Source organism: Drosophila pseudoobscura, chromosome 4, assembly GCF_009870125.1.
Source record: "Drosophila pseudoobscura strain MV-25-SWS-2005 chromosome 4, UCI_Dpse_MV25, whole genome shotgun sequence".
In the NCBI taxonomy this organism is placed as follows: Eukaryota; Metazoa; Arthropoda; class Insecta; order Diptera; family Drosophilidae; genus Drosophila; species Drosophila pseudoobscura.
Window position 1 is genome coordinate 526,184 of NC_046681.1, and position 24,870 is coordinate 551,053.

At 40.8% G+C, this 24,870-nt stretch overlaps 1 protein-coding gene across 7 annotated transcripts in view; it reads left to right on the forward strand.

The window, feature by feature from the left end:
• Positions 1-24,870, forward strand: part of AGO3 (Argonaute 3) — a 285,673-nt gene that overhangs the window by 50,717 nt on the left and 210,086 nt on the right. For 6 of the 7 annotated variants that reach the window (XR_004469495.1, XM_033380771.1, XM_033380773.1 and 3 more), the window contains exon 3: positions 303-1,714. The exons of the other annotated variant lie outside the window; for it this stretch is intronic. Coding sequence is in view for 5 of the 6 variants with exons in the window: in XM_033380771.1 (XP_033236662.1) it covers positions 303-1,714 (1,412 nt within the window). In the remaining variant the exon portion in view is untranslated. The remainder of the gene's footprint in view (positions 1-302; positions 1,715-24,870) is intronic. 7 annotated transcript variants of the gene reach the window in all.

A 24,870-nucleotide genomic window follows, 5' to 3' on the forward strand; every position in this document is an offset into this window, starting at 1 on the left:
GCATATATATATTTTATGCTGTTGCTCCTACTCACATCTTAACAAATCGAAAACACCTCTAAGCCTCCCTTGCAACGACTTATAATAATAAATAAAATCTGATCACGTTTCAATGCAAGTTTCTTTAAAAGTCGTTTCTGCTAACACAGCTAACCAACATAAAACTTTTGATAAAATTCCAGATTTAACGAAAATGTAGATGGCCGAATTATCGCAATTTTAAATATCTATGCATTTCGTAAATTGATTCGTCTGTATAAAATTGAAAACAATAATAACCAACGGAATATTTCTTCATTTAGGTTCTTCTGTTATATTATCATGTAACTACATTGAACTAAAAACTGACGAAAATAAAGGAGTTTATCAATACGAAGTTCGATTTTTCCCCGCTGTGGATTCGGTTCATTTAAGAATTAAATATTTAAATGAACATATGGATAAGATCGGTGGAACCAAAACTTTTGATGGTGCAAGCTTGTATTTACCCATTTTGTTAGAAAATCAAATGACTGTTCTTGTTTCTAAGTCCATGGATACGGAGGTAGAGATACGGATTTTATTTAAAAAAAAGGAGCCTTTCAAGAATTGCTTGCATTTGTATAACATTTTATTTGATCGAATCATGAAAACATTAAATTATGTTAGATTCGATCGAAAGCAGTTCGATCCTTCATGTCCAAAAATTATCCCGCAAGCTAAGTTAGAAGTTTGGCCGGGATATGTAACAGCTGTTGATGAATTGGAGGGAGGATTAATGCTCTGCTGTGACGTATCTCATCGAATTCTTTGTCAGAGAACCGTTTTGGATATGTTAATTGATATATACAAAAAAAATATAAACAGTTACCAAGATCTTGTTAAAAAAACATTAATTGGAAATATTGTTATAACAAGATATAATAATCGCACCTATAAAATAAGCGAAGTTTGTTTCAATGAAAGTCCCCAATCTATATTTCACACAAAAACTGGACCTACAAGTTATGTACAATATTATACAAAATATCATAATATAAACATTAAAGATATTAATCAACCATTACTTTTGAGCATAAAAAAGGCTCGAGGAACCCCAGAGGATACAGAAAATATCGAATTTCGTTTAGTTCCTGAACTCTGTTATCTCACAGGACTTCGTGATGACATTCGTTCCAATAATAAACTTATGCGTGAAATCGCTACGTATACAAGAGTTACTCCAAATCAAAGGAAACTAGCACTCGATAAGTTCTACGATAATGTTTCCAATACTCCAGCGGCACGAGAAATCCTTGACCGTTGGGGACTCGCGCTTTTTAGAAATTTAAACAATCTGAAAGGTCGCCAGTTGGATTCGGAACAAATTTACTTTGGCAAAAAAGTTGTTACAGCGGGACAAAATGCGGAGTTTTCCAAAGATGCTGTTAAAAATGAAATGTTGGAAGCCATTCACCTAAACAATTGGATAATAATACATTTTAAAACTGATCTACGAGCCGCTATATCATTACTGGATAATATGAAACAGTGTTGTCGACCGCTCGGAATGAATATTTCTAAACCAAAGATCATTTCTTTGGATCATGATCGTATTAATGAGTTTATCGACGCTTTACGTCGGAATATCGTAATGGAAACGCAAATAGTTGTCTGTATATGCCCAAATAGTAGAGATGACAGATATTCTGCTATAAAAAAAATTTGCTGCTTAGAGTTACCTGTACCATCACAGGTAAGTTGATTAATAAATTAATACAATTATCTTTAATTTTTTTGACTTTGTATATGCGAATTTCTTTGATGTCGCATCCTGTGTACACCGTAGAAATGAAAAAAAAAAATACTTTGGCCTTGAGGTTTGTAAAGCTCTTTTTGAGATTAAGTGTACAATTCGAAAGTTCTTTTTAACGCAAGCTTACCCTTGATATTTTAATAAAATAATACTCGGTTTAATACCCCTTTAATACTCGGTTCTGTCAAAGTCAATATAATAGTAAGATAAGTAACACCAGTGGCTATACAAAAAGCTTTGCGGGTTTTGCTTGACACCCCAAAGACAGATTGCGCGCCCGGAGTTTCAATTATCTTTTCAACTATTCTTCGTCTCTGACCCCGTCCGCAGGTTTTAGAATCAACCAACAAATTGAATACAAATGAATACAATAACAATTTTTATGTCTTTCTCATGACAATACGAATATCTTGGTATTGTATAGACTTTGTGCTTCTAACTTGTCTCCAGAATCTTAAAATTTTGTTGAAAAGTCATAGAAAGCGGTAAAAAGCCAACCATTCTCTCGTATGCATCATGAGGTAGGCGACGGTTGAGATTTCACTGTTTGTGTGCAAATTTACTGTAACGCATTTTAACTGTTCCTGCGTAAGTATTTTGGCGTAAAATATAGCTAGATTGAATACAAAAAAAAAGGTGGAGTAATGTTAATAAATAAGGTTATATTATTACTATTATTATTAGAGACATATTTAGTATTTAATTACTGTTATTCATTGCTAACCAAACTTTAAGATGCGACGTATTAACTGAATAACGTAAATAACTCTTTTTTGTTCACTCAATCATAAACCCAACACTAATATTGTTTTAAGGTGCCGAGCTTTTTCGGCAACTCTCTGACTCCACATTTACAAATAAAATTTTCTCCGTTGTTAGATGTGTATATTATAGCAAAGACTATACAATACCAAGATGTTGCATGAGGAACAAATTCTTTTTCAATTTTTGTTTGACGCTTCATGGTACGGGCGCGCGGGGCTATTACTTCAATTCTCTTTTACGCTACTCGGCTTCGTCAATGCCTCGGTCAGCGTCGAGTCGGTGTGTCTCGAGAGAAAGAATACAAAAACATAATATGAATCGTCTGCGTGCCGAAACCGTAGGGCAGCGTGATCGCTGATGTCTTTGGCGCGGCACAGTGGGGACTCAGCCGAAATAGTAAAAAAATTGTATGAGTGCTTTAGATAAATTTAATGTACGCATCTAATAAGGAATTTTCCAATCGAATTTTCAAGATTGTTTTAGTTTAAAGTTTAAAATTTTTTCAGTGTGCAAATATTTATTGAACTCATATTCACGAACTAATTTAGAAAGCTGAGACGGCCATAGGTCCCACTGTGCCGCTCCAAAGACATCGGCGATCCGCGACCACCGCTTCGACGGTGCTGAGGCTCGAGAGTCTAGAATTGCCGAACAGACGAAACCGATGGGCAGCGGGGTCGCGGTAGAGACGAAGTACAGTCGAAAAGGGAATTGAAACCCCGCGCGCTCCCTCGTGCCTTTTGGGTTCTAATGTTAGGACCCGCCATAGAACAGCTTTTTGGTCGCACATGCAACATCTTGGTATTGTATAGTCTTTGATTATAGTCATTGTTTGATAAGTCATTGTAATCATTGTAAATATGATTAGAGGCCTTGGCCATGAACTTCGAATTTTGAGTGTCAAATTTTAAATAAACGAAACAGATTTTGCGCTCTCTTGTAAAAAGCCGTCCTATTCCGCGTGCGATGATCATTTTATTGACCAGGAAAAGAGCGAAGCACTGAAATATAAGCAATAAGAAGTATGATGTGTTAAAATGTGGACACTCATGTTATCTAATTAAAAACCGATGTCCAGTATTTCACATCTTATAAGTCAGTCGATAAACATTTGTGTTTTATATATACATTCATTAGCTTTCCAACATCTCTTTATCATATACAAAAGGAAGAAGTTAACACACAAAAATAAAAATGTAAAAAATGTTGGCATTGGGATCAAAAAAGATTAGTTGTGTCACTATTAGCACCATACTTGGTATGAGCACGTCTACCTTAAAAAATTTTATAGAAAGTTTAAAAAAACACGGTTCGGTAAAACGACCACCCGCCTCACGAAGAAAGAAGGACCACCACCCTAAAGGACCATCAAAGTAGGATCGTATTCTTAGACGCTTGAGCATGGAAAATCGGTTTAAAATGGTTTAAGATATTACAAGGCAGTTTATTCAGTCGGCTGGCATCGATATTAACGCCAAAACTTTCAAGAGACGGAATTTAAAGGTTATCGGCCAGAAAAAATACTACTTTTGACACTAAAAATGTTCCAGACAAGCCGCCAATAGTCCAAATTCAACACTTTGACTGTAAATGATTGGAGAAACGTATTGTTTTTTGAATGGATCTAAGAAAAACGATTGCGATAAACGATACCACAAAATATTTAACTAATTTTTTATACTCTTCAATATATTTTTTTTTGTTTATGTTAACTTGCAATGCCTGCATCTTACAAGAGGCGATGCAATTACTTCACCTTCAAGTGGCCCCGTCTGAAACCAGCAGCAACCAGAGCATGCAGAAAAGATAGCTGTTAGACTAATTTTCGAGGAAAATTAGCACTAAACTTACTAAGAGAACCAAGCATGAATTTTTTGTGTTTTTCGTTAGTCTTTTATATTATTTACTTAGTTAAAAGAGTTATTTTTTGAGAAACATAACAAATCTATATGAAATGTAAAAAACTACTTGTCCACATTTCACTGTCGGCTTCTATGCGTCTATTCATTGAGAGCGTAATAATTTACACTAGCGCGACAATAAATAGCACTATTCAACAAAGTTGAACTTTTAATTTAAGCTTCGAACCAATCCTATTTTTTCTGATCGATTTTGGGCTTCACAATTTTTCAATGAATTATGTGTTTTTTTATACCCGATACTCAAAATGTATTAGATTTGTGGTAAAAGTGGATGTGTGTAACGTCCAGAAGGAATCGTTTCCGACCCCATAAAGTATATATATTCTTGATCAGCATCAATAGCCGAGTCGATTGAGCCATGTCTGCCTGTCCGTCCGTCCGTCCGTCCGTCCCCTTCAGCGCCTAGTGCTCAAAGTCTATAAGAGCTAGAGCAACGATGTTTTGGATCCAGACTTCTGTGATATGTCACTGCTACAAAAATATTTTAAAACTTTGCCCCGCCCACTTCCGCCCCCACAAAGGGCGAAAATCTGTGGCATCCACAACTTCGACGATACGAGAAAACTAAAAACGCAGAATCGTAGAAGATGACTATATCTTACAGAGTGAAAAATCTAAACCAGATCGTATAATTATTATAGCCAGAATCACGAAAACAATTTCACTCTTTCTCGCTGTCTCACTCTAACACACAGGTTTCATTGTCGGTTTTGCCAATTGCAAAATATGAGTTCAAGGATCTCAGAACCCATAAGAGCCAGAGCAACCAAATTTGGTATCCACACTCCTGTGATATCGGACCTTGACCGTTTTGTGTCAAAAATTTCGCCCCCTTCCGCCCCCGCAAGGGACGAAAATCTGGGGCAACCACAAATCTCAGAGACTATTAAGGCTAGAGTAACCAAATTTGGTATCCGAACTTCTGTTAGATCTCACTATAAAACGTATATCTCAGAATTTCGCCCCACCCCCCCATCCACAATATTGCAGATTCGAGAAAACTAAAAACGCAGAATCATAGAGAATGATCATGTCTATCCAGTTGCTGAATTTGGATCAGATCGGATAATTTTATAGCCGAAAAGAAAAAAAAAACAATTTTCAGTGGCTACGGAGCGCCCGACGTCACGCTCAGACTGATTTTCTGTCTCTCTCGCACGCACTCTTTGTCGTGTCGTTTAATATTAGCGCCGTCTGCCGGAGGAGAACCATACTGACCTAGTATCGGGTATAACTGTAGAGTTGCGGTGTCCGCAGCAACTCACAGCGTTCCCCCTCGTTTTTTTTTAATTTTTAAAGACTAGTATTTTTTTAAGGTAGCGCTTGGTGTTTCACTTTAGTTAAGTATCTTACATCTGGTTGTATTGAACTTTGCAATTCTGAAAAGTTGTTCGAGTTTGCCATAGAATGCCAATTAGAAGGCTTTCACGAAAGAGAATGTTGAGAAAAACCACCTACGACCGCGAAAAAATTATTAAAAACGATTTTTTTAATTGTTTTTAGAGGTTGTGCTTTTTTTCTCATAATTTGTTTGAACGTTGATATGCAATGGCTGCATATTCCAAGAGGCGATGCAGCAATATATTGCGTTAATCTCTACACGTGTTTTCATTTTTTGTTTGCAGTGCTTGCAAGTGACACTCATTTGCAAGTTCTGTTGTTTTGAGAAAGTCAAGGAATAACGACGTGTTTAATTATGTCGGCACAAAAATCGAGAGTTGCTGCTATTGCTATATTAGCAACTTTAATAAAACGTAAAAAAGTGAGAAGATTAGAGTCTGCAAAAAAAAGAAAGTGTTGGGTGAAAGAGTGGATTTCCAAAAGAGATGAAAAAGGAGTGCATCAGAACCTTTTAAAAGAGCAACAAAATGGGGATTAAACAAACTATTACAATTTTTTTCGCATGTGAGTCCTTTTTTATTAGAAAAACTAAAAAACTACATAACTTAACAAGACACTGCTGGTATAGTTGTCCGATGTACCCTGGCCACTTTTTTTTGCTTCACTCTGTGCACTTGCAAAAATTGAGTGCGCAAATGATGAATTTTTGTTTTTATTTCATCATCACTTTTGTCTAATTTTTCATCAATTTCGCGATAAGCATTTTGCTTTTTATGCTTATTTTTATAGTCTGCTGACGAGACATCCCATAAAACAGAATAATTCTCGTACAAATCCATTATATTATCGTTTTCTCGCGATCCCACATGTTGCTTTGCTTGCTGCAATATTGCGACTGAAATCAAGCAGCACATGCAAACAAGCAAGCAACTGACGCAACCAAGTTAACCGTAAAATTCTGTATACAGACGAAAAGCAAAAATAGTTGCCGCAAACAGTTATTACAAATTTTTTGTTTGCAGAAAAGTGTTTGCCCTCGTCTTCAAACGTGCAAATTTGATTGCAGCAATCAACTTGCTGCAAATTGATTGCATCGTGTGTACCTAGCTTAAGACTAATATTCGAGGAAAATTAGCACGACAAACACTAAGAAACTAAGCATGCATTCAAAATACAAATAAAAAATACGACTACAATTACTAATTACTAGAAAGGTGTGTAAGGATTAGTAATTTAATAAGAGGAAGAGAATTAGTGGTGGATATGATATGGTAGAGGCAATTATAATCCGAGCATTAGACCCTAAACGGTTCATGCAAGGAATAATTCGATCTACAAAGTGGAAGGAACAACGGTATATAGTTTCTAGTGAATCTAATAGGAATCGTGAAGTTTATGCGGCTCAACAGATCACGGCTGTCTTTGTCACCCCTGATCAAGTTGTGCATCCAAATCACACCAAGCATTTTTCTACGGTTAACTAAGGATGGGAGGTTTACTAATAGTAGTCTACTAGAGTAAGATGAGTAAGTCTTACACCCGCATCCCAGTTAAGGCCCCGCAGAGCAAAGAGTAAAAAGTTTTTCTGTACTGATTCTATACGGTCCTGGTGTACTTTGTACTGAGAGCACCATACACAGGTGTGTATGTGTGTTTAAATCTATGCTGAGTGGGAGATATAAGTGACTTGCAGAGATATTGCAAGTGCGGAGTTAAAACCTTCTCAAACATTTTAGGAATAGCGGATAACTTTGCTATACCCCTATAATTTTTTGCGTCAGACTTGCTACCTGTTTTATGGAGAGAAATTATAAACGATTCCTTCTAGATCCGGGGGAAGCAAGAAGAATCGATGGACAGTGTGAATAGTTTAAGCAAGGGTCCACATAGAACCTCGGTGCAGTACCTGAGTACACAACCTCGAACCCCGTCTGGACCCGTTGAAAACACCGGCTTAGTTAGTCGAAGATCACTTATGGGTAAGCAGATTTGCCTAAAAGTACGGGTAGGTCTAGATGGAACGGCAAAGTCAATCTGACCCAAGATAGTTTGGAAGTCAACAATCCCGAGAAGGAGCTAGTGCACGAACATTACCCCATTACATATTCTGCGATGCTGCAACGACGGCAGGTCAGTTAGATTTAGTCTAGACCGGTAGGGTGGCACGATTCTACCCAAGTCCCAGTTTAAGTTACGAAGGGCAAAAATTACAAATTGCTTTTGCACGGGTTCAATGACAACCTGCTGCTCTTTATACTGAGGGCTATACACACAAGAAAAATACTTCAAAATCGGACGTACTAACGAGTTGTTTCGTAACTTACGGGTCTTCAAACTCCTTGGCCCAACGCTTGATGAACGCTAACACACCCTTAGCTTTATTTACTGTTGCAGCTATATGGCTGTTAAAACACATCTTGTGATCAAATAGGACCTCGAGGTCATTTCAACTCGAAATTCGCTCCAGGACATGATTTCCTAGACCATATGATACAAAATGGTGAGCGCGATGGTAAAATGTCATAAGTTTGCATTTAGAAAGGTTCAGAAAAAGAAGATTAGTTGAACACCACAATAGTAGTTCACTTAGATCCCGTTGAAGGCGTGTGTGAAAATACAAATAAGAGTAAGCCAGACAGATTTTAACATCATCAGCATACATTAGTGTAGTAGAGTATGTTATAACTTGAGGAAGGTCATTCACAAATACAATAAACAGAAGCGGGCTCAGATGACTTCCCTGTGGCACTCCTGAAATAACATTAACAATATTTGACAACACATTAGAAAACAAAACACGTTGAGTACGGTTAGAGAGATAAAACAAAATCCAATCTAGAAGATTCGTTGGGAACCCTAAAAAAAAAAGCTTGCGAATAAGCAGAGCATAGTTCACAGAATCGATTGCCTTGCGAATGTCGGTAAAAACTACATCCGTCTGCAAACTATTTTGAAAACCACGGTGGATTTAGTGAGAAAACTCAAAAATGAACGATGTCTGAAAAAACCATGTTGCGACGGGGATACCACGATAGTTTTCAATATTGATTTAGAAAATGGACTAAAAAGATCTAAATCTAATCTGTTTTTGCTCAACTAGCTCTTCGCTCAAGCAAAGACCGATTTTTTTATCACTTCTCTTTTGTTCCTGTTCTTTACTGAGCATCTTGCCGCGAGCAAACGAACAAAGTGTCTTTTGCGTATGTATGCGTGCTTGTTCGTGTGAAGCTTATAGCAACTATCAATTTTTGTGAATTCTATACGGTTTGACTATTTGAGCTTAAAATGAATCGTGAAAAGCAAAACGAAAATGTTTGTTTGCCAATTTTGCAAAGAAATATACATATTACAATACAATAGCCCAAAAGATGCGGAAAACATGAATAATTAAACATATACACGAAAAAAACTAAAAACACTTTACTCAGACACTTTTTTGGTTCTGCTCATCTAAAGACACTTTTGCTGTGCGCGCTTGACCGAAGTGTCTCTCTAAGTTGTTATTGTGAGACACGATCGTGTGTCGGGCTCACCCGAAAACGCGAAACACATAACACAAGCGAAGAGACAAAAAGTGTTCTGCTCAGTGAGAGACAGTGTCTTCGTGGTCTTTTTCGGATTTTTCAGTGACGAGACAGCAAAGGGAAAAAGTGTTGACCGTCGTTTGCGAGCTATGTGTAGAACTCATTCCAAATTACTGGGAGACAAGACTGTACCAAAGAGAGATTGAAGATAAAGGCCAAGGGTTTGCAAAGGGACTGGGTGTTTTAGAATGCAACTTGGTACCTTATCTAGACCTCCACAAAACGATATGTCCATAGATGACAAACTTTCCAGAACAACTTTTTGTCCTCGAAAATAGGCAGAAAAATGCTGTTAGCGTGAGGTAGATGGTACGGATACGGAGTGTATGCGTTGTAAATATGAGACGAGTATGTTGTTTGGAAAAATGTAGCGTATAAATTTGCAATACCAACAGCAGAAGCTTCTGTTTTGTTATGGTAATGAAGGGAAGGAGGAAAAGCATTTGACTTACGCTTAGAATTAACGAACGAAAAGAATTTTTTAGGATCACTACGAAAGTTTCTATTACATTGTGAAAGGTATTGATTATAACACTGACTGTTAACGGCAAGGAACAGAGAGCGAGCGGAGTAGTATAGAGCTGAGGCCGACGTGGAACCCGACTTCTGGTACTTTTTATAGAGCCTGGATTTATTATTTTTTATGTATGAAAAATACTTGGAGGGAAATAACGGATGTTCGCCAATTGATAAAGTCATTGTGGCATTTGGGAAACAACAGGTTATCATCATCGCAATGCACCCATCAGACCTGGGAGGAATGTAGGAGCAGATTACATAGAAAAATGCCGAACTAACACGAACTTTGACTGCAAATAATTCAATTCCATGGATGTTATTGAATGGGAATAGCTCAGATGAGAAATCAGATTTGACTTCAATCAGAACCCAACCAGCGAAATATGGGCGGTCCATTATATAAATAGTGTAACTATCAATGCAAATTTTGTGATCAATGATAGAAGAGTTAAGTCAGGTTTCGGTAAAAGGGATGGCATCGAAATCAAAAGACCCACTATTTGTATGAATTTTACGCAATTTACCCAACAAACTGCGAAGACACTCAACTCACCTCGGTCGGTATTCGCTCTTTTTCGTACTAAGGTTAATAGTTGCGCAGCTGTACATGGTAAAATTAGAGCTCTAAGGTTTTGATAGCCACCATTCCTTGCCCTTTTTTTATAAGTACTGTGGCTAAGAACGCTTGTTTTTTTAACATTTGCCTGCTTTCGAATAAATTTGCCTATTTTTCTATCGGACTCATTCCCTTAAACTCATTATGCTATGTCCCACCATTTTACTTAGCGGACAGTTTTCTTTTGTGCTGCTTTATTGTATTTCTATTGCATTATTTTTTCAACTGTTTCCACTCTTTATCGTTGTTGTAAAAATTCCATTACATCTGGCAATGCTTGGATCTCTTTGTCCTTTTTATATGACTTTCAAATAATTGTAAGGCATCTTACACATTAACTTCTTCTGTTAATTGTGACTTTAATTTGATTAAATGTATTGACTCATTTATAGAATCAGAAAACCATTAAATATGTTTCGCTGAATCGTGATCTAGCATTGGTAAATCTAGTAAACAATTCAGTTAATCCGCAAAAATGTTTCGTCTATTTTCAAACCGCTTGTTCAGCAATTCCCAAGCGGCACCTAGAAATAGGTGAGCAACCATGCTCCTTGCTTAACGCTTTATCGCTGTGGAGATAATGTTTTTTATCCCCAATCGGCCGACTAATTATTTCAATTAAATAAAACTCGGCGCAGAAATAAAATTGCGATATGTTCTTTAATGCGTGACATCCAAATTGCAAGTGTGGCTTGCCTGCCCTTTACATTGCCGCTCCGATCGCTAAGCGCAGCTTCGCTCGGCCGACGTCGGTAGGCAGACGCAAAGCGGAGATAGCGAAGAGCGAGCTGGCAGAGAGCGTTTAGCAGGGCAAGCAAGCGCAAAGCTTTAACAAACAAATGAGTGACATAGACATAAGTAACAAACAAAATAAGCGGCTGAGGGCCAAGAATTAGGTGCTATTTGGTAAGCAGCTAATCGGCTGGGTTCTGCTCCGAACATTCACCCCCCGTTGGAAGGCAAAGGCTTTCAACAGATCCATCCTGAAGGGGCAGAACCGCTATTTTTCCAACGGCCCTCTTGAAGATGCTTGCTTGGGCGCAGCTGGCGGCTACGCTGGGATGCTCGTCGAACGCAGCAATCGGCGCTTCTTTACGAAGGCGGCTTGTCGTGATTACGTCTTGATCATCGGGAACCTCTGTAATTGCATAGAATGGCAGGAAATTTGGCAATGTAGAAATTGTTGAAAGTTGAATTTCATTTAGCGTGGATATGTAGGTTTTTAATATATTGAAAAGTTCGCGCTGCAGTTCCTGATTCTCCGATCGCAGTTTTTCCACTTGCACCTGGCACTCGAGCAGCTGCTTCCTGCATTGCTGCTCTAAGTTTTGGTACTCCAGCGTTGTGGCCCGAAAATCGTCATTAGAGATGGAGGAGGAATTTTCAAAAGCGGCTAAAACTGCACGCTTATTCTCCGAGCTATGAATGCTTCCTGACACTATCCAACCAAGTTTTGTCTCCTGCAATGTTGGCAATTGGTCTGATAGTCGAATCTGTCCGACGCACATTAAATCGAAGAACAAACCACCACCTATCAACAGATCGATACGTTGGGGCTTGGAGAAATTAGGATCAGCTAGTTTTAGATTATTCGGCATGGGCCAATCCTTTGCGTCTAGGCCGAAGTTAGGCTGCATTTCCGTAATTGAGTTGGTGACAATTGCAGCGAAGGAAGCTCGATAGCTTGCGTCCTGGGATTGTACAACTATATGTACAGACTTGCTCGAAGGTAGAATGGAATCTCCGATTCCAGAGATGTGAACATAAGACGAGCGATGATCCAACTGCAACTGATCAGCAAGTCTAGATGTTACAAAGTTTGCCTGTGACGCAGAATCCAAAATGGCACGACATGGGATAAGTGCTCCATAACGATCTGTTACATGGACGAGGGCAGTAGGTAGCAACACGTTCTGGCTGGGCTGAGATTTCTGGATCGAGGGGGGAGGGCTAGAACACCCGCTTGCTAGAAGCACAGTCGCGGCCTCTTGCTGGATCGATTCCTCGGCCGGTGAAGAGGATGATGAAGCACCAGTTCCCGATTGAATGTGGAGTAGCGTGTGATGTTTGGCCTGGCAATGCCTGCAAAGTCCTGACCTGCACCTCTGCAATTCATGGCCTTTGTTGAGACAGTTCAAACACAAGCGGCTCTTCTTTGCTTCTTTGTACCTTTCAAACGCAGAGAGATTCAGGAATGCCTGACATCTAGATATGTAATGCTCGGAGGAATTGCAATGGTTACATATGGGGTTAGGATGGTCGTTACTGGAGGTGATAAGAGTGACAGGTTTGTCTTCTCCCACCTGTTGACTAGGACTTGTTGCCATGGCTGATCCCAAATTCTCCAGCATCCGACATCTCGCTTCCAAAAATGAGGCCATGCTTGACCACCGAGGCAATCCTGACGTCGGCAAGTTCTCTTCCCATTTCTCTTTTGTTTTGTGGTCCAGTTTCGTGCCTATGATGAAGATCAGCAACCCATCCGAAATCTCCTGCGGGGTCGCCAAGGTCTGAAGTGCACGCAAGTGCGAATTGATTTTGTCGCTGAGCGCGCGCAAGCCGATAGCTGAGCCCTTCTCCACCCCTTGCAGCCCGAAAATAGCCTTGACGTGTGCCTGAAAATGTAACAGTTTATTATCGAATCGCAACATTAGCAAATTCAACGCCTTGTCGTAATTCTCCTCAGAAAGTTCCAAGGAACGAATCGTATCCAGCGCAGCACCATCTAGACATCCACGAAGATATTGGAATTTTTCGATGATTGGGATACGATGGTCTTTGTGCACCATTGTCGAGAACATCGAGTGGAATTCTGGCCAATCCATGTAGTTCCCACCGAATCGCGGAAGCTGCAACTCGGGCATTCGAGAACGACCTATACTATTATAGGCGAACAACGACGAATTCCCCTCGAGAGTATGCCGAGCTGTTGAATTGGCAACATTTACCGTGCGAGCAGCCATCAACTCCCGCGACAGCCTGGACCTAACCTTGACATAAACATTCGCAAAGTCCAGCCGGGCATCATGGGCTAACTGCAGGAAATCCAACCTTTCAAGGCTCGTTTGAGCGGCATCGAAATCCGCATTCATTCGCTCAATTTGCTCTAAGCGAGCTTGAAGTTCTGCCTCATCTAACTCGGCAAGCTCTTCCTTGGTGAGAAAGCGATCCATGGCCTTTAGTTGGCGCGCGACGGACTCGGCCTTGTGCTTGTAGAAATCAACATCACTCGGCATTGCTGCGTTCGCGACATTGGTAGGCTCAGGTGCTGCCATGTTGAGGTTTTAAAAGAGTCACTCAGCACGACCGAAAAAGACACCCTGTATACGTATAAACGTGCGAACCGAAAGCAAAGGGATTACAGCTAATGCCTTTAGCTGTGCGGCTGTGCGAGCTGTCCGATTCCGCTTTGTACTCCGCTTGTGTGTATTAGTGAGTTCGCTGCACTGCACTGACCGAATTGTCGCGACAGAGAAATTAGTAGGTGTATGTAAGTATGTTTTAGCACCGAATTGTGCTTAACCGCCGAAAATTTGTTAAGGCTAACGAATGTCGATTGCGAATGATAATTAATTGACACTGCAACTCAGAGATCACGTCGGGGTCACCAAATTTTATGTGGAGATAATGTTTTTTATCCCCAATCGGCCGACTAATTATTTCAATGAAATAAAACTCGGCGCAGAAATAAAATTGCGATATGTTCTTTAATGCGTGACATCCAAATTGCAAGTGTGGCTTGCCTGCCCTTTACATTGCCGCTCCGATCGCTAAGCGCAGCTTCGCTCGGCCGACGTCGGTAGGCAGACGCAAAGCGGAGATAGCGAAGAGCGAGCTGGCAGAGAGCGTTTAGCAGGGCAAGCAAGCGCAAAGCTTTAACAAACAAATGAGTGACATAGACATAAGTAACAAACAAAATAAGCGGCTGAGGACCAAGAATTAGGTGCTATTTGGTAAGCAGCTAATCGGCTGGGTTCTGCTCCGAACAATCGCGAAATTTTTTTTTTTTTTATGTCCTCTATATTTCTAAGCATTTTTACGAATTGCTGTTTCTTATATATTATATATAGAACTGTGGTGAAAATGGATGTGTGTAACGTCCAGAAGAAAGCGTTTCTGACCCAATAGAGTATATATATTCTTGGTCAGCATCAATAGCCCAGTCGATGAGCCATGTCTGTCTTACCGTCCCTATGAGCGTCTATTGCTGAAAGACTATAAGAGCTACAGAAACGACATTTTGTATCCAGACTTTTGTGATATGTCACTGTTACAAGTGCATTTTAAAACTCAGAGACTATAAGAGCTAGAGCAACCAAATTTGTTATCCACACTCCTGTGATATCGAACCTGCACAAGTGTATTTCAAATGACCAGATCTACCAGATTGCCGAATACGGATCAGATCGGATAATTTGTATAGCCAAAAGGAACAAATCAGTTTGCAGAGGCTACGCAGCGCTTAACGACACGTTCAGACACGTTTTCTGTCTCTCCCGCACGCTCTCTTTGTCGCTCAACGTAGCTATACTCCCTATGTATTGGATATAAATGTAGAGTTTTGGCCTTAGCAGTGACTCACAACGTTTCCCTTCGTTTTATCATCGCTAAACTGGTTGTTTCGTAAATAATTTCGATATTTTGTTTGAAGCAGAACGACGTCAAAAAGTGCTTGATTTAAGAAGCAAAAATATCTTAAATGCAACACCTGTGTATATAAAATGTATAAGTAACTCTGAGAACAGCATGCAAATTGAAAATTCAATTGTTAATGGTCAAGCTTTCAAATTTGTGAAGCCACTTAGGATCGACAAACATACTTTTAAAACGAGGGGGAACGTTGTGAGTTGCTGCGGACACCGCAACTCTACGGTTATACCCGATACTAAGTCAGTATGGCTCTCCTCCAGCAGGCGGCGTCTAATATTAAACGACACGACAAAGAGTGCGTGCGAGAGAGACAGAAAATCAGTCTGAGCGTGACGTCGGGCGCTGCGTTGCCAATGCAAATTGATTTGTTCCTTTTGGCTACAAAAATTATCTGATCTGATCCAGATTCAGCAATCTGATAGATATGGTCATTATCTATGATTCTGCGTTTTTAGTTTTCTCAAATCTGCAATATTGTGGATGCAACAGATTTTCGTCCTTTGTGGGGGCGGAAGGGGGTGGGGCGAAATTTTGAGATAAACGTTTTATAGTGACATCTAACAGGAGTGCGGATACTAAATTTGGTTACTCTAGCTTTAATAGTCTCTGAGATTTGTGAATATCCCCAGATTTGCATCCTTTGCGGGGGCGGAAGGGGGTGTGGCGAAATTTTGAAACAAACTCGTCTCGGTCCGATATATTAGGAGTGTGGATACCAAATTTGGTTGATCTAGCTTTTATAGTCTCTGAGATCTAGGCGCTAATGTTTTACTCTAAGCAAAGCCGCCTATGCTACGTGTGTGTTAGAGAGAGACAGGGCGAGAAAAAATGAAATTGTTTTCTTGATGCTGGCTATAATCGTAATACGATCCAATTTAGATTCTGCAGTCTGAAAGATATGGTCATTCTCTACGATTCTGCGTTTTTGGTTTTCTCGTATCTTTAAAATTGTGGATGCCACAGATTTTCGCCCTTTGTGGGGGCGGAAGTGGGCGGGGCAAAGTTTTGAAATATTTTTGGAGCAGTGACATATCACAGAAGTCTGGATCCAAAACATCGTTGCTCTAGCTCTTATAGTCTTTGAGCATTAGGCGCTGAAGGGGACGGACAGACGGACAGACGGACAGACGGACGGACGGACAGACAGACAGGGCTCAATCGACTCGGCTATTGATGCTGATCAAGAATATATATACTTTATAGGGTCGGAAACGATTCCTTCTGGACGTTACACACATCCACTTTTACCACAAATCTAATATACCCCAATACTCATTATGAGTATCGGGTATAATGATTAAGAGGAAAGTTCAAACACATCTGGGTGTCACCTATGTAAGGAACCTGTTTCAGTTACACCAGCCTGAAATAGCCTCATCCTGTCCAGGGTCTGCTACAAGAAAATTGTAGTTGATAAAGACACTTTAGGATCGGGTTGGACAATCCTGGCACCGTAACTGATTGCAGGAACGTGGTTGTAAAATTCGTGGGGGGTGCGACGTCGGCGAGCAAAATGTTACCGCGATAATCGAGAGGATTCGGACAAGTGTTGTAGGATGTTAGGTATTGCGTCGTCGCAAAACCAACTAAAGTACGGATGAGATATGGTACAGTGCGTCGTCGTTAAGGCTCGCTAAGCTACGGGTTATGTAAAGGAAAATGTGTCCTCGCAAAGCCAACTAAGTAACGGGGAGATATAGAGCAGTGTGTCTTCGCAAAGCCTCGCTATGCTACGGATAGGGTGAAGGACAGTGCGTCGTCGCAAAGCCAATTATGCTACGGCAAGATATGGAGCGATGCGTTGTCGCAAAAATAACACCAAAGGTTTGTTGTTTGCTGTCAAAACTCAAATTTTATGCAAAAATAAACCTAAGGAATATAAAATCTGGTTTATATAAGAAGTTTAAACTGTCTGGCTCGCAGTCAGATTTTTCTAAGTATTCAATTGCAAAATCTAAATTTTCCATTTTTAATACCCTATGCTATAACTATTATTTGTCTAAATGCAAGCTCAACTTTAAACGAGATCCTAAACAATTCTTTAAGTTGTTAACTCTAAACGTAATTCTTCACAATATCCCTCTTCTTTACACTTAAATGGTACTTATGCAGATACTTTCCCCATACGAAGTGCCGAGGAGTGCCCAGATGTGAAGCCGGCGGTAACGACTGTCGTTGTTTTTTGTATCCATCAGGGTAACCGCTGATTCCTATTTTATGTTATAGTGTCATTAGTGTAATTAGCTAAGTAAATTTCTTTTGGTTGTGTTTTAAATTCTGTTCGGAAGAAATAGCAAGTGGAATGTGTGACAGGGCGAAAGTGAACAACGGTTAAACGGCAGAGGAGAGCGTGAGTGTTTTTTTTTGTAAAATTATTTCTCCAGCTTTCGTTTTAGGAACGTTGCCGCAGTCCATGGAAGCGCTTTCATCGCTGTTTCAACGCATTTATTAAAACCAATCAAGGGAAGGCCGTAAGTGATCCCAAAACATAAAGATAAAATATTGGAGTTTGTTTGTTATTAGCAACTATTTATTGCATAACCGAAAAAAAAACCTCACGTAGTCAGGGGCTTCTTCGCTTAAGAGAGGCTGTGCGCTCTCCCTTATGCCCTGCTGGCAACCATAAGCGCTTACGCCGCGCATAGGTTAGGTTCAGGCGGTAGCCTGGGAGAGTGATGAAACCCTCCCAAGCTCACTTGGACCTGTAGAAGGTCCGTTGTGGTGCCGCATGGGCGTGTGCCCCTTCCCAGTGCCTAGAAACCGTGGCGGAGTGGAGAAACAGGCTGTTGCAAATTAAGAGCAGTCCCATCCGGAGGCTTGGATAAATCTGGACAAGGTCCCCGGTTTGATTTCGGACAGGTCCGAAATGTCTGTGAGGAAAGCAGCCCCGAGAAAACGAAGACGACGATTTCCAAGGGCTGGGCAGTGGCAGAAGAAGTGGGGGACCGATTCCTCTTCTTCCTCGTCGCGACAACTCCTGCAGAAGTCGTTATGAGGGATTGACAGTCTAGAGGCATGAGTGCCAATCTGCCAGTGTCCCGTAATGGCTCGAGTAACTGCAGAGCACTGTGCTCTGCTGAGCCTATACAGCTCGGCTGAGCGCTTCTTCGAGCGATATGGCCATATCAATCTTGAGATTTTACAGGCAGCTGTTTGCTGCCATCTCCTATTGGCATTTTGCTCAAACAATTCGTGCGTGAGGAGCCTGCACGTACGCCGCGCATAAGAAACAGCTCTCTTAAGAACAAGGCGCAAAAGGGAAGATGCGAGGCTGGTCGCTCTGACGTTCTTTTATGCTTTCTACTTGCGGTTGCTTTCGCTAATGCACTTGAATAACTGACCTACCACAACGATCGCTGCGCACAGTTTTTACATTCCCCTTTGCATATTTATTAATTTATCTATTTGCCTAACATAAAAATAACATAGAGATGTGTACCCTTCCCTTCTTTCAATTTGTAAGTTAAATTTCAATCTAAATTGTATTATTAAGAGTTAATCATTTATGAGTTTACTAGTTGCGATGCATGTTCTATTGCTCAATATGAAATATAGGATTTAACATGAATAGGGGCTAGAGTTCTATATGCGGGGACCATGCTGGGCCAATGAGGGCAACGGGGTTGGATAGGAGGCTGTAAGAGCCTTCTTTATGGGATCACCGGATGAACCGGGCGCGGTGATCATGGTAGGGTGGGCATAAGTGGTCACAACAACAACGTGGCACGACTTGTATGTGTGTATGTGTCCGTGTGCGTAGTTAGGTGTATTTGCTCTTGTACATATTTGTGTCCGATACTTCGCTTGCACGTGAAATTTTAATGAACGTAACTGTGTCAGTATTATGATTGTTGGAGTAGAGCTGTGTCCCGTCCGTTCTGGGAAATAAAAAACCCCCCATTTCTTGCCGATGAGACGGAAGCCGGAACAAGCACGTGCCCGGACGTGAGACGAACCCGGACGGGAGACGAACCAACCTGCTCAGCCTTCCGTGAAGGTTTGGTAATATCCAATATGCTACACGCTTCCTCTTAACATTTCCAAATTTAACGTCATGACCTTCCATCGCAACAAGCCTTACCTTTTTGACTTCACAATTAATAACATACCTTGGAACGTCTGTTCAAAGTTAATGACTTATGCATTATCTTCGTACCTAACTTATGTTTTAATTCTCATATATCCACTTTTTCGAATAAAGCCAAAGGAAGGAGTCCTTGGATTTATCAAAAGATGGTCGAATGACATTTCTGACCCCTATACCACTAAACTACTCTACGTGTCTCTTGTACGGCCTATCTTGTCTGGTCTCCCCATTACCAAAAATATCAAGAAATGCTTGAGTCCGTTCAGAAACAATTCCTTATCTTTACCCTGACTTAATTGGGACCCCTCTTGTCATCTTCCCTCTTTTGAGAGTCGGCTGCGTCTCATAAACGTGCACTCGCTGGAGAGCCGTATGACTTGTCATGGAATTCTCTTTCTCCACAAACTTATTCTAGGCGAGGTTGAATATCCTCGGCCCTCATAAGCCTTATCAGTATTGCTGTCCCATCCCGCCCGACTAGGCCTGTCCTTCAAACTACTCTGACCATGAATCTTTCCGTAGCCTTTCCCGCGACTACAATACATTTTTTTGTACATCTTTTTATACCCGATACTCAAAATGAGTATTGGGGTATATTAGATTTGTGGTAAAAGTGGATGTGTGTAACGTCCAGAAGGAATCGTTTCCGACCCCATAAAGTACATATATTCTTGATCAGCATCAATAGCCGAGTCGATTGAGCCATGTCTGTCTGTCCGTCTGTCCGTCTGTCCTAAGAGCTAGAGCAACGATGTTTTGGATCCAGACTTCTGTGATATGTCACTGCTACAAAAATATTTCAAAACTTTTCCCCGCCCACTTCCGCCCCCACAAAGGGCGAAAATCTGTGGCATCCACAATTTCGACGATACGAGAAAACCAAAAACGCAGAATCGTAGAGAATGACCATATCTTTTAGACTGCAGAATCTGAACTGGATCGTATTATTATTATAGCCAGCATCAGGAAAATAATTTCATTTTTTCTCGCCCTGTCTCTCTCTAACACACAGGTAGCATAGGCGGCTTTGCTTAGAGTAAAACATTAGCGCCTAGATCTCAGAGACTATAAAAGCTAGAGCAACCATATTTGGTATCCACACTCCTAATATATCGGACCGAGACGAGTTTGTTTCAAAATTTCGCCACACCCCCTTCCGCCCCCGCAAAGGATGCAAATCTGGGGATATTCACAAATCTCAGAGACTATTAAAGCTAGAGTAACCAAATTTGGTATCCGCACTTCTGTTAGATCTCACTATAAAACGTATATCTCAAAATTTCGCCCCACCCCACCCCACACAAAGGACGAAAATCTGTTGCATCCACAATATGACAGATTCGAGTAAACTAAAAACGCATCATAGAGAATGACCATATCTATCCGGTTGCTGAATCTGGATCAGATCAGATCATTTTTATAGCCAAAGGAACCAAATCAATTTGCAGTGGCTACGCAGCGCGTGACGTCACGCTCAGACTGATTTTCTGTCTCTCTCGCACGCACTCTTTGTCGTGTCGTTTAATATTAGACGCCGCCTGCTGGAGGAGAGCCATACTGACATAGTATCGGGTATAACTGTAGAGTTGCGGTGTCCGCAGTAACTCACAACGTTCCCCCTCGTTTCCTTTGATACTTGCGCTTCTTATATCTTCTTTAATGAATAATTTAAGTTAACTTTCTTCTGCCTTGTATTGTGATAATTTTATAATTTGTACATTCCTATTTTTACACAGTTTAACTGTACATAGTTGAACTCTAAACATTAAAAATTAAACATACTAGGTCCCTAACTGCACCGCGTAATTTTTGGAAAACTTACTTGTGTGCATAGATTATATTAAAACGCGAGGCTCGCGTGGCCATAGGCACACTGAGTTAGCGGCGTGGTTGCCAGTTGGGTTACGCCTGCCCCCTGTGTGTAAAACTGATTCTTCCCGCTTTCGCTATATTCATTACTTGCTCGTATATCCCACCTTCTTCGGATATTTCAATTTATGAGCAGCACTTGTCCGCTTTAACCGCTGTTGCTTCCTCGCTATCTGATAAAGATCGTATGATAGTTCTTGGTGACTTCAACTTGCCAGGAACTGTTTGGTCTTCGGTAAACGAGTCTAGTATCCTAGTGACCATGTCACGACATGACTTTGTTGACGGCTTGCTTGACCTGTCCCTGTCTCAAGTCAATCATGTGAAAAATTCCTTGGGTCGATTGCTTGATCTATGCTTTGTATCGGATCCGACCATAGTGTTGTTAAACCGAGCCCTTCCGCTCTCTATACCTGAAGACGCCTACCACCCTACTTTCGAGGTGTCGCTAGACATAGAACCAACTGTATTGGATCGGTCGAGTAGACTACCTGAACGTGTCCACTGCTTTCGTAAAGCCGAGTTTGCGAAGCTTAATAACCTAATTAGGGATTTTGATTGGTCCGCTTTGTACTTGTGCACTGATGTCACAAAAGGCACAAACATTTTTTACAATGCTCTTGGCACATTTTTTGATTCTTGTGTCCCGCTTTCTTGTCCGATTAGATCTCGAAAACCCCCTTGGTTTACCAAAGAGTTATCCAGTCTAAAAAACTTAAAATCAAGACTTTATAAAAAATTTCAAGAAGTGGGTTCTCCTACTTCTCACTCTCGTTATGTAATAGCTCGGTCAAACTTTTCAGTTCTTAATGCTCAATGCTATAAGAACTACCTATCTCGTTGCAGGATACGTTTTTCTCAGGACCCTAAAAAGTTTTACTGCTTCGTAAACAGTAAGCGTAGAACGTCCACACACCCATCCTCGCTATCATTTTGTAATACGTCGGCAAATAATGATCAGGCAATTGCCGATCTTTTTGCCCAGTTTTTCCAAACCACCTATTCTGAGGAACGCTACTCTGGTCAACCGTACCCATACGGATTACCGAGGTCGAACAGCATTTTCAGTCCCTTGTTAAATGAATATTCCCTACTTCATGATCTTCGACTAGTTAAGCCGGTGTTTTCACCGGGTCCAGACGGGGTTCCAGGTTGTGTACTCAGGTACTGCGCCGAGGCTCTGTGTGGACCATTGCTTAAACTATTCACCCTGTCCATTGATTCCTCTTGCTTCCCCCCTATCTGGAAGTAATCGTTTATAATTCCTCTCCATAAAAAAGGTAGCAAGTCTGATGCACAAAATTATAGAGGTATAGCAAAGTTATCCGCTATTCCCAAATTGTTTGAGAAGGTTTTAACTCCGCACTTGCAACATCTCTGCAAGTCACTTATATCTCCAACTCAGCATGGATTTATAAGGCGGCGATCAACCACCACGAACTTGTTAGAGTTTACCTCTTTCATTATTAAAGGCTTTCAAGGTAACTTACAGACGGATGTTATTTACACCGACTTTAGTAAAGCATTCGACTCTGTAAACCATTCCCTTTTAGCACATAAACTTGACCTTTTAGGGTTTCCGCCAACCTCCTGAGATGGATTTCTAGCTATCTTTGTTCTAGGTCTCAAAGAGTCCTCTTCAAAAACTCCCTCTCTTTACCAGTAAAGGTTTCTTCGGGAGTACCACAGGGCAGCCATCTAGGCCCCTTACTCTTCACACTCTTTATTAATGACTTGCCTTCAGTATTAACATACTCTCGAGTACTTATGTATGCGGATGATGTTAAACTCTGTGTCCAGTACAAGGACATTTCATTTCATTCTCGCTTGCAATCCGATCTCAATAGCTTTCAGTCATGGTGTTGTGCAAACTTGTTACACCTTAATGCCTCGAAATGCAAAGTTATGACATTTCATCGTTCTAGCCCTTTGTTGGCTCCCTACACCCTATTTGGGGGTTCTCTTGAGAGAATTACCCTGGTGGATGATCTGGGTGTTATGTTAGACCCCAAGTTAAAGTTTTCCGAACACATTTCTACCATGGTAAATAAGGCCATGGGCGTGCTTGGGTTTATAAAGAGGTGGCCTGGAACAAAGATAGCTAGAAATCAATCTCAGGAGGTTGGGCGGAAACCCTAAAAGTATATGCGCTAAATGGGAATCGTTTACAGAGTCGAATGCTTTACTACAGTCGGTGTAAATAACATCTGCTGTAAGTTGTTTTACAAGCCTCTAATAATGGAAGAGGTAAATTTTAAAAAGTTCTTGGTGGTTGAACGCCGACTTATAAATCCATGCTGAGTTGGAGATATAAGTGACTTTCAGAGATGTTGCAAGTGCGGAGTTAAAACCTTCTCAAACATTTTGGGTATAGAGGATAACTTTGCTATGCCTCTATAATTTTTTGCGTCAGACTTGCTACCTTTTTTATGGAGAGGAATTATAAACGATTCCTTCCAGATCGGGGGGAAGCAAGAAGAATCGATGGACAGGGTGAATAGTTTAAGCAATGGTCCACATAGAACCTCGGTGCAGTACCTGAGTACACAACCTGGAACCCCGCCTGGACCCGGTGAAAACACCGGCATAACTAGTCGAAGATCATGGAGTAAAGAGCATTCATATAACAATGACTAAAAATGCCGTTCGACCTCGGTAAACCGTATGGGTACGGATGACCAGAGTAGCTTTCCTCAGAATATGTGGTTAGGAAAAATTGAGCAAAAAGATCGCCTGATCATTTTTTGCCGACGTATTACAAAATGATAGCGAGGATGGGTGTGCGGACGTTCTACGCTTACTGTTTACGAAGCAGTAAAACTGTTTAGGGTCCTGAGAAAAACGTCTCCTGCATCGAGATAGGTAGTTCTTATAGGATTGAGCATTAAGAACTGAAAAGTTTGACCGAGCTATTACACATCGAGTGAGAAGTAGGAGAATCAATTTCTTGAAATTTCTTATAAAGTCTTGATTTTAAGTTTTTTAGACTGGATAACTCTTTGGTAAACCAAGGGGGTTTTCCAGATCTAATCGGTCAAGAAAGCGGGACATAAGAATTAAAAAATGTGCCAAGTGCATTGTACAAAATGTTTGTGCCTTTTATGACATCACTACACAAATACAAAGCTGACCAGTCAAAATGCCTAATGAGTTATTAAGCTTCGCAAACTCGGCTTTACGAAAGCAATGGACACGTTCAGTTAGCATACTCGACCGATGGATCGGGTTAGCAACATTAAGGTCGGATCCGATACAAATCTTCTCGACTCGTTTACCGAAGACCAAACAGTTCCTGGTAAGTTAAAGTCACCAAGAACTATCATATGATTAAAGTTAAAAAACAGCGGTTAAAGCGGACAAGTGCTTCTTATAAATAGAGATATCCGAAGAAGGTGGAATATACGAGCAAGTAATGAATATAGCGAAAGCGAGAAGAATCAGTTTTACACACAGGAATTCCAGCTCCTGTTGAACCTGGACTGTGATGTGTTCCGACGTGAAGTTAGAGTCCACTGCAATCTTGGCCGAGCGCTCTGTAATTACGTGTGCGTGATGTTACGGGCCTGGGCAAAAGTGTCTGCGGCTTTGTTCGAGCTAAGGCACGGTTCTTGGCGAAGTCTTTTTTTTCACGTGCGCATCGTATCGACGTTCTGAACTTAATCCTTTTATTTCTCCATGCACGTTGTTGGCCCCCCACAAAACATCGGCGATATTTTGGCGTATACATTAGCGCCTCCATTGGC